A 10,938-nucleotide genomic window follows, 5' to 3' on the forward strand; every position below is an offset into this window, starting at 1 on the left:
GTGTTGGGTCCTCCTCCCAGACTGAATGCGGAAATTTGCCGGTGTTGCGTCAAAAAGTGATCGTCTGACAAAAACAGATTGAAAAATAATTGTCTTTCTCCATATTGTACCTGCTCCTTGCACTAGATTATTATTATCATTATTATTCAATGGTTAAATAAATAAATATTTCTATGGAATAAATCCTGAAAAAATGGAATGAAATAAATCCCCACAATAAAATCGGGCTTTGAAGCAATGTACTTTTCAAACAAGTACTAAAAAGATATGCATGCATATTTATTTACATATTTATTGTCTCATTTCTCGAATTTATTAATGCGTATTTATTGTTTTAACATTGAAAAAAAAGATGGTTGTAGCCAATCCAGCTTTTTTGCCAAAACAATGTGAAAAAGATCAATTTGACTAATTTAATACCAAAATTACCATATTTATCAGAACAACAAACTGTAAAAACAGGAAGAATCATCTGATTTTTAACTGTATATGGGTGTAGTGTGTCTGATGTATGGTCTGTTTAAAAAAAACATTTAAGTTAAAATTGTGGGATTTTTGTAAAATCACTATTTCTGCCAAGGAACGTTGAGTAGTTATGTGACGATCAGCGTACGTTTGTTCCTGCATTCCTTCCGTCTGTTTGTCTTTTAGCAACATGACTCGGAAACACACTAACGGATTTGGATGAAATTTTCAGGGAACGTCAGAAATGACACAAGGACCAAGTGATTAGATTTTGGCAGTGATGCAGCTTATAGTCTGGATCCACAGATTTGTTAAGGATTTCTGTATCATTGCGAGATAGCGGCACGGCGTCACTGTAACTATGACAAGTGAACACTATGTCATTTGCCTGCTGATGATCACATGATTGCTATAAATCCACTGTTGCAGACTTATCAGGACTTATCCGTTGGAAATCATACAATGACTGAGCAGCTTTGGCAGAGTACTGCACTCTCTGAGTGCTATTCTTGTTAGAACTTGTGGAGCGCCTGTTTTTTTTCCAGTGCTGAGACACTTATTACATGCTGAGTGTGGATTTTTCAGCTTTTGTAAAACATATAAACAAAGGAAGTCCGACTTTTGTTTTTTCTATTTTATGATCCATGACCTTATACATTTGTCATATTGCACCTCATTTCCAAAAAGGTGCAGGACTTTATAGTGCAGTGATAAACTGTAGACATTGACATTTGCAGGACAGATGATGTTTTCAACAGTAACATCTGATACACTTTAACCATATGATGGTTGTGATTCTGTAATGGTGATTAATCTATTAATCAAACATATTTATCACAAGCTTTTACAAGAAACAAAAAAAAAAACCCAAATGTCATCATTGCACAGACAAATGTTTGTGTTCTCAACGTGTAATGACTTGAGTCTACATGATGAGCAAGTTTTTCATCAATCAGGGTGTGTCCACATCCACAGTTGGCAGTATAATTGTAGAAATTTTCACATGCTGAGAGTGTTGCTGTACAGGTGTTGTCCTCTACTTTCCACTTGCTTATTTTGGGTATCATCAACAGCCTGTAACTGGGTGGTCCTCTCTGAAGTCCCTCCTCTGAGTGTCATCTTCCCTGACATACTTGCTAATCTGGTTCTCATTTATATTCTCTCTTTTGTCCTGTCAGTACTCTTGCAACATTACCTTCCTGGTCGGCTGCTGTGCTGCAGTCTAATAGGAAGAATATCCAACTTTAAGGTAAAAATAACTCAATTTTGTGCTTTTAGTAGTGTTTGGTTGCAATAAATCCTGTAAGCTCTTGGGCCTCAGTGGAACCAAGTGGAGAGCAGCCATTTAACTTTTAATCTCTGAACCAGTTGTAAATTATGAAGTTGATTATTGTGAAGAGTAAAATATTTGCCATTGGTTGTACTTGTATTTTATGCTTTAAATTTGTCTTTCTATTCCCACAGAAAAGCCAGAGTGACACAACTTTTATCTGTCGAAAAACAGCCTTATATGCTACCTTACTGAAAGCACCTTTGTCTGCAAACCTGCGCTCCACCTACTTCAGCAAACTTCACAGTCCTTTTCATCATGTCCAACCAGCCTGTTGTAAACCACCATGAAGAAGCCTACCTCTCCCTGATGAGAGGCTTGAAAGACCTGGATCTGCGGGGCAATTGTGTTCCCAGTCGCCTGGTGCTGATTGGATATCATGCTTTTCCTTTAGCAATGAACAGCCGAGGCCAGGTCCTGATGGCAGCCTCTCTGTATGGCAGTGGAAGGATCGTGGTCCTGGGTCACGAGGGCTACCTGTCCACTTTTCCAGCTCTGGTAGAGAACGCTCTGACCTGGCTGAGAGGAGATGGATCTGACAACGTCTCTGTAGCAGTGCACAGGAACGTCAAGAGCGTTGCTGATAACCTCCGAAAATCCAGCTTCCAAGCAGAAGTAGTGGGAGGCTTTAGTGGCAGACTGGGGGCTGGTGTTTATGTGACCGACGCCTACAGTGTTGGTGCAGACACGAAGGAACTGGTGGCGTTTATGAAAGCAGGAGGAGGAGTGCTGATAGCAGGACAGGCCTGGAGCTGGGCTGGAGGTCACCCTAAGCAGAACACACTGCTTCTGTTTGGGGGTAATAAGGTGTCAGGGGTGGCAGGAATCTACTTCTCTAAGCATACGGGTGATGCAGAGTACCTGCATGTCTACCCTCAGATCCCAACCTCCTGGAAGTCTGTAATGTGAGTTCACAATGTATTTCTCTTCATATGCACATTTACAAAGGTTCCACTTTACAAATCACTGCTTTTAAATTGAGACCACCACCACACATTTTGCCCTGCAGACAGTGATCTTAATATTTAAATGTTCACATTATCACAAAGCCTGCTTACTTCAGCATTTTTTTTAACATTTTTGCAATAGCTGACATTGCACAATAAATTCTATTACTATTCTAATGTTATCATATTCAAATAATGTAATAATTGCCTCCGCCTCTCCCAAAACAAAAGACTAAAAAACGATTTTATAAAATAAGATTGCTAATTCTTCTTTACTTTAATTTTTATACACTGTATCTCTTGTTCTTGGTGTTTTTCTTCCCCTCTTCTCTTCCTACTTTTACATACAGAATAGGGAAAGACTTTGAGGATGACTTGGAGTTCTTACTGCAGGGGATTTCAGAGTTTCACATCCCAACTGGATTGGCTGCTTCTGAGGTTCTAGTCCACGGCCCACTAGCGTTTCCCATTGGGACCATCAGCGATGGACGGGCATTCCTGGCAGGAGGCTACTATGGGCAGGGTCGGGTCATTGTGGTTACCCACGAAGGTCTTCTGGGACAAGAGGTAGAGTCGACATTAAATATTGATCTTGAGGTTTAAGGTTTCATAAGTCAAAATAAACACATTACAAGAATTCAGCTAAATTTACACAGGTAGAAAATGTATTATTTCATAAATGGCATAACTTAATTTAGATTGAATCTAGTTGGTTGTGAATTACACTTCTGACCACCAGCAGTTGACTGTCTGTACTGTGCTAAACATGTTCTGATCTTCCAAATCTTTATATTGATTTAAGAAATGACTGCCTTTTATTGCAATGGCTGCTTTAATCTCAGGCACTGGCTCCATTTTGGCTCAATGCCATCCACTGGTTGGATGAAGGCCGCAGAGGCGTTGTTGGCTCAGTGTCGGATCCTGCCATCAAAATCCTCAGCAGGTCGGGGTTGAAGTGCCAGAAGACCGGCTTCAGGAAGGATCTGAGTGTGTTTGTGTGTACGGCGTACAGCGATGACCATGTGGAAGAAATCCAAAGTTTTGTTGCAGAGGGAGGAGGCCTGCTGATGGGTGGACATGCCTGGTACTGGGCACAGACACACCACGGGCAAAACCCGATGACAGACTTTGCAGGTATGATGCACCATAAAAATCTCATAATATACTGAGTGGAAAGCTTGGCGATATGGCCGAGTCCTGGCCCAGATCGTGGCTTTTAACTGTTTGGCTTTGGTTGCCTGGTTTTATTATCAGGAGTGTAAATACATTCAAGTGAATCAAATGTTTAAATATTATTGCATATCCAAAAAAGTGAGGGAGCTTAACCATAAATGGGAGTTGTAGAGTGTACGAAAGTGTCAGGGAGTCGGGGAAAACCTTGATCGTATTGGTTTAATATTGAAGGGAAACAGAGACAACTGAATGACCTGGCAACCATAGAGAAATGGTGTGTATCTGGTTAGGGGTACTTGTGAGCCAGGTGATGTGACTTTTCTATCTATACTATGTGAGCAATTTAAAATGACAGTGGTGGTGACTTCTAAACTGCTGCAGACAGACAGACGGATACTTTATTAATCCCGAGGGAAATTCAAGCCCATATTTTCAAAATTAACAATTAGCCATTAATCAATTAATAGCCAGTAATAAGCCAACTAATTTAAATTCTATTCATTTATAAGGCAGAAGACTACGGACATGCATATCAACAGTGTTTTGTACATCAGCTGTAGTACCTGGTTGTGCCCCCAGGTGGTGCATCTAAATGTTTAATGAGATAGAAGACTACAAGTTATTTTCTGTGTTTAATACACAGTTGGACTACAGGCAGTTTTGTGTTGGCAAGTAGAGGGCATTGTGGGTGTTTACCGAGCAATGTGCCATCACGATAAAACCTTCTGTGGCGGTTAATTGCTTCCAGTCAGAGCTCACATAATCAAGTCAAGGAAAATATTTGTACAGCTGAGGGGTTATTGTAACCCAGGAACTTTTACAGCAACTTTTCATAATTTTTTAAAATACTTTTTTCAACAATTGACATAATGTCCATTGAGTTGCATTTAGTTTAACGTTTAATTTATTATTTGTTGTTATTGTGCTTGGCATTCGGTCAAGAAAATTATCTAAAGTTGCATCACAAGTGCATATACTACGTATACAGTAGCCGCAATAAGGAAACTAAGTAGCCAGGTGAACTGCAGCTGATTAGGGCAACAAGAGAGCAAGTGAAGAATTGTTGAATTGAGTTGTTGAATAGCAGAACCACATTTAGGCTCAGGCTTCAAATCAACAACATGATCAGTGTCTTTAGAATCCACCCATATCAATCCAGTCTTAGCCATAAAACGTCCAACGATATAACACAGTAGAGGAATTCATATTTGTGGCAATGTCTTTCAGGAAACAAGATCTTGACCAAAATGGGCTTGAGCCTGTTGGGGTCAACGATCGAAGGAGGTCAGTACAAGGCTCCTGTCCCCAGTCAGGCCATCAAAGACACCTACCACTTTCGCCACTTTCTACGCCGCTTCGCATGCCATGTAACAATGGGTGAAAAACTTAACAAGCATGAGGAGGAGTGCCTTAAAAAACTTGGCCACGACTGCACCACCTACTTGCGCAGGAACGCTCACCACTGCTCCGACTATGCACAGGTGGTGTCCACTCTCACTAATCTCTTGATGAGTTCCGGCTTGCCAGAGGTGAGTAGACAAAATAAAAGTAAAACCTTTATAAACATTCCAAAAAAAGCAGCACAGAGCTGTAGTGGATGTTGTGTGATACTAAGCTGTGCCAGCACATCTTATTGTGGTTCATGGCCATTGGATATTACAGAATGTCACAGCTATCAATCGCTCCAATTTGTAACAGCAATGCCTTCTTTTTTTTTTTTTCCTTCAAGGTCAGTGACAGCTGCCCTGTGAATAGTCCCAAAGACCACCTACTCCTCAGCCTGGGGGCAGAGGTGTATAAGGCTTGCCCAAATCCTGATGACCTCCTGCCCTACCTCATCAAGAATAACCCGATGATGCCGGTAGTCTATAACCAGAAGATCAAGATTCATGTCAACACAGCAGGTTAGATTTCATTGTTGTGAGCAAATAGGTGAACTATCAAGGAGTTCAACTCATATACAATATGCACACACTTCATTAATAAAGGATTCAGTATTTTAAGTAAGGTTTGTGCTGTTACATGATATTAATCTATACACCTGTCTGTTAAGGTGAAATGTGTCAAATATTAGAGCAGGGGTGTCAAACTTATTTTAGTTCAGGGGCCACATTCAGCCCAATTTGATCTCAACTGGGCCGGACCAGTGAAATCGGAGCATAATAACCTTTAAATAACCACAACTCCTAATTTTTTCTTGGTTTTAGTGCAAAAAAGTACATTTGGAAAATGTGCACATTTAATGAACTATCTTTTTACAAAAATTATGAACATTCTGAAATTTCTGAAGAAAAATAAGTTCAATTTCAGCAACATTATGCCTCAGTTTATCATTTACACATTACAACTTACAGATCACAGTATGTCTATAAAAGATCAAAACATTTAGTCACAGGTATCTGGAACTGAATGATGTATTATTTTACTTCATGATCAAAATGACAAAAGTCAGACAAAAAAAGGACAAAAACAAGACAAAATATTACAAAAATGAGACACAACAGAACGAAAATGAGAAGCTAAATGACAAAAAAGGAGACAGATGACACTAAACAAAACAAAATAGAGACAAAAAAATAGACAAAAAAGTTACAAAGCAACAAAAATATGGACAAATGACACAAACGAGACCAAAAGTGACAAAAGCGAGAAACAAAACGACAAAAAAGTGGACAAACAACACAAGTGACACAAAAAAACACAAAATGACACAAACGATACACAAAACTATGAATAGAGCAAAAACACAAAATGACAACAATAAGGCAAAAAACACAAGCGAGGCAAAAAGGAAACACAAAACGACAAAAACATGAGAAACAACAAGTAAGACAAAAAAACAGCACAAACATGACAAAAAATTACAAAAATGATGCACAAAATGACACAAGATATTTTACTTAATGATCAAAACAACTTGTCAGGGTCTAGAAATTATTAAAAATGTATAGTTATACAAATTTACAATTTGCACTTAATGTCTTCTCTGTAATTTTTACATTTTACAAAGTCGTCCTGCGGGCCAGATTGGACCCTCTTGAGGGCCGGTTTTGGCCCGCGGGCTGCATGTTGGACACGCCTGTATTAAAGGTTTTAACATCTTATGTTGTGTGTGTCAGGAGGGCAGGAGTGGATCAGCACAGGACTGTACCTCTCTTGTGGTATGAAGACCTACATCACCATACCTGCAAAGATTATCAACAAAGGATGGCAGGTACAGAACACATGATTAAATAATTACTGACCTAACTGTCTGATAATGATGGAGGACCAAGTTACCCTGTGCAGACCCCCTGTCCTCCACAGAGACCAAGCCCCCTGTCTATCTCAGACCCTGGTCCAGCGCACTGGACTGCCCTGAGCAACATCAGCGTCTTCTCCCAGAGATAGTTGAGCAAACCCACTGAGAAAACAAACTATCTGCCATGCAGCTGCAGCCAGGGCCCATTCCCTCAAATGGACCACCTCAAACCCAGTATCTGTTGAAATCCCAGTTCCTGTCAAACCCCAGACTATAGAATGGCAGCAAAACCCACCCTTGACCTCCAACCCCTGTGGCACACTCAAATCCAGTTGACAGTGGAGATTTCTATCTTGCCTCTCAACATCCGTGGCAGCAGGAAGTACCAGCCACAACTGTGCCCAAGATCGACATCCTGTAACTCTGCCCCGTTTATCCCAGCTCCGCATTAGGTCAGTCATACTCCCAATCTAAATCCACAAACTTAGAGGTGTCCCTGCTAAATGCATGGAGGCTCTGATGTGGGCTTTTTCACACTAATATGTGAGTGCACATATCTGCAGACACTGTGCATGGATGTTGTAGAGAAGAAATCTGCAGTTGTTTGTGTTTTCAGTCAAACTTCCTCGTAGGTTTTCCATTTGGTCATGACTTTCCGAACTTTCAGAGCCCTGCTCCACTTTTTCTTTAATCCAAATAAAAATCAGTTTTGTGGCAGATACTACTACTCTGTTTGATATTTCTTTATTCATCTCTTCAGACTTGCACCGACCTTTGATTTATGGTGTGAATAATACTTTGAAAGCATTAATACGTTCTCCATTTCTTCCTCAGATTCAGATTGGCTGTCAGACCGATCGACTGAACTGTCAGGAGTTGAAGAGAGCACCATGCGTTTATGAGCGGTTTCCTGTTACCTCACAGAGGATGCAGGTGTGGAACCTGTGGGGGGGACTCCTCTACCTGGTGGCCCCACCCAAAACACAAGTGGATGGTGCAGAGGTGACCGTGCAGATGGCCGTACGTGCACCGTATTATAAATGTGGTGAGTGTGTAGTGGATGGAGCTCCTTCTGAAATGTGTATCTGTATCATTGTAAGGTAATGGAAAATGTGTGATGATTATTTTTGTCCTCTATAATAAGGGAAACAAATATCGAGTTGACAAGTTAGCTCTTGTTCTAAAGCAGCTTTTCCTTAACTGTTAATTTAGATAAACAATGTGCAGCGCCATTATTTTTTGTGGCAGAGCCTGTTTAAAGGTCATGATCAGTAATACTGAATATGTGAAACAGTGTATAAAGCCTCTTAACCCTTTGATGTACAACATGGGTCATAAGTGACCCATATTCAATGGGAAATGGGTATCTCTTGACCCATGTTGTGCATGAAAGGGTTAAAACAAAGGAGTTTGTGGAGAATTAACTGATTTCTGGTGCACTTGTTTTTCATGAACCTGTTTGCAGTTTGGCTACTGACTGTTTTTCTGATTTAATGTGTAGTCTTCTCATTGTTCTGCAATACAGTTGTGTGAAACTAAAACCTAAAGCACATTCTTCAGGGGACACAGGTTTTGCTATTTTAGTACGGGACATTTTACAACATGATTGTGTAATAATCCTTTGCTCAGTTTTGAATCCCATTTGTTCTTTTCAGGTGTGACAACTGCAGCTGACTGGTCGTTGCTGCGTACAGCTCCGTCACCCTGGGCAGAGCTGGAGTTTGACAACATCATCCTCACCGTGCCGTCAGACTCTATTCGTGACCTGGATCGCCCCGAAGAGCTGGCAGCTCTCTGGAACGACATCATGAAGGCCGTTGCTGACCTGGCGGTCATCCCACACAAATTTCCCCGCAAAGAGCGCTTTGTGGCAGATGTGCAGATTTCCCATGGTTAGTGTGTTTGGCTGTAATATTCAGTATTTCCTCTTATCCTGTTGAGAGTCCTGAAGACATGAAGGCTGTCCTAACTCATGACAGGAAACACATGGACAGCGGTTGGAAAGTAACGCAGTACTCCTTTACTGACTGCACTTAAGAATAATTTTGAGATATTTGTAGTATGTAATTCCTCTTACTGGCACTTTAAATTTCTACTCCACTACAATATAAGGGGAAATATTGTAGTTAATATTCCACTAGTGTGTAGTCAATAGTTAATTTTCAGATTTTTTTAATGATACATAAATTTAATTAACAAATAAATCATTGTGTAATATTATAGATTATAATGAAACTTTATTAGCTGAAGTAAGTGATGACCAATTGTAATTCAATGTAATTCTACATAATGTGTAGTTTAACTTTTTAGTACTGTAAGCATATTTATATGATGCTGATATTCTTGTACTTCTACCTAAAGGGCTCCATATTTCCATTTTTGCCAGACAGCAGGAGTTCGAAGAGGTGTTGGTGTAGTCGGGACAGTTGGTTCTTAATGATTTGGTCGGTCTTTCTGTAGACTCTGCTATGGATGAAAAAATCTCCTTGTTTCAAATGGCTAAATGAATGAAGACTTTCATACCAACGCATACTAATATAAGACTTGACTCTGATAGGATTTGCTTGCACTATGGTTTCTCGACAGAGCAGTGGAGTCTTAAAGAATCATTACTACAACACTGCTTGTTTCTGGGGTTTTTTCTGTTCAGGCTGGATGCATGCAGGTTATCCTATCATGACACACAACTCCTCAGCATTTGAGCTGGTCAATGCTGACAATGTTCGGAGTAAAGGCATCTGGGGCCCCATCCATGAACTGGGACACAACCAACAGAGGGCCTGCTGGGAGTTCCCTCCAAACACCACAGAGTGCACATGCAACCTGTGGTCAGTGTACGTGCATGAACAGCTGCTGGGGATCAACAGGGCACAGGTGGAGTAAATCAGTTGTTCTCTGAGATCAGTGCTAAAAATCTCAAGTCTTCTGTTGTATAGTTGCTTGTTTTTATATCCACAGACAACATAAAACACTTCATAAGATGTCATGAGATGAGAAAGTATTTATTAATGTTTCACTTAAAGTACAGTTTTTCAAATTCATTGCCTCTGGTTCCATGCAGGCTCATCCAGCTGTGACTTTGGAAGAACGAAAAACGCGAATGGAGAAATTCGTTAGAGAGGGTCGAAAACCTGGTAGCTGGGACATGTGGGTGGCCCTGGAGACTTACTTGCAGGTAAGACAATTACACTCTGCTTGATCTTGTACCACTAAACCGCATTCTCAATTACATTTTGAGGGAATGTTAATTTCTGCCAGATTGTACTTGTGACATGTTTCTAATCAACATATCTTTGCCATTTATTTCATTGTTTTCCTGTTACTCCTTTTCACCTAACCAACCATATATCAGATGAATAATAATAATAATAATGATAATAATAATAATAATAATAATAATAATAATAATAATAATAATAATAATAATAATAATAATAATAATAATAATAATAATAATAATAATAAATTTTATTTGTAATGCACTTTTCATTTAGGCAAAATCTCAATGTGCAAAGATGAGGCAGAACTCAGTCCCCTGGTAACCCAGAAAATGGAGAAAAGACGTTAAACATGTTGTGAAAGGGCCATATTTGGACCCAAACCATGATACTCTCCTAAAATTAACTAAACTTAATCATCATGAGTGAAAACGGAACTAAGTCTGTGGATGGTGGCACCTGTTGGTGATTTATGGCTCCGTCCTACAACTCTACAGATTCATTCAGCAGATGCTTTTATCCAAAGCGACGTACATCTGAGAGTAGATACAACACAAGCAAGGA

General features: G+C 39.9%; 1 protein-coding gene across 1 annotated transcript in view; it reads left to right on the plus strand.

Moving 5' to 3' along the window:
- Window positions 1–1,525: 1,525 nt before the first annotated feature.
- Window positions 1,526–10,938, plus strand: part of zgc:162193 (TRPM8 channel-associated factor homolog) — an 18,040-nt gene continuing 8,627 nt past the window's right edge. Inside the window, exons 1-11 of the mRNA XM_055011982.1 lie at window positions 1,526–1,714; window positions 1,930–2,700; window positions 3,093–3,309; window positions 3,585–3,876; window positions 5,143–5,444; window positions 5,645–5,819; window positions 7,035–7,129; window positions 7,991–8,201; window positions 8,812–9,048; window positions 9,807–10,030; window positions 10,218–10,331. Coding sequence (XP_054867957.1) covers window positions 2,054–2,700; window positions 3,093–3,309; window positions 3,585–3,876; window positions 5,143–5,444; window positions 5,645–5,819; window positions 7,035–7,129; window positions 7,991–8,201; window positions 8,812–9,048; window positions 9,807–10,030; window positions 10,218–10,331 — 2,514 coding nt within the window. The 5' untranslated portion in view covers window positions 1,526–1,714; window positions 1,930–2,053. The remainder of the gene's footprint in view (window positions 1,715–1,929; window positions 2,701–3,092; window positions 3,310–3,584; window positions 3,877–5,142; window positions 5,445–5,644; window positions 5,820–7,034; window positions 7,130–7,990; window positions 8,202–8,811; window positions 9,049–9,806; window positions 10,031–10,217; window positions 10,332–10,938) is intronic.

The sequence above is a fragment of the Amphiprion ocellaris genome, chromosome 7 (genome assembly GCF_022539595.1).
Source record: "Amphiprion ocellaris isolate individual 3 ecotype Okinawa chromosome 7, ASM2253959v1, whole genome shotgun sequence".
Lineage (NCBI taxonomy): Eukaryota > Metazoa > Chordata > Actinopteri > Pomacentridae > Amphiprion > Amphiprion ocellaris.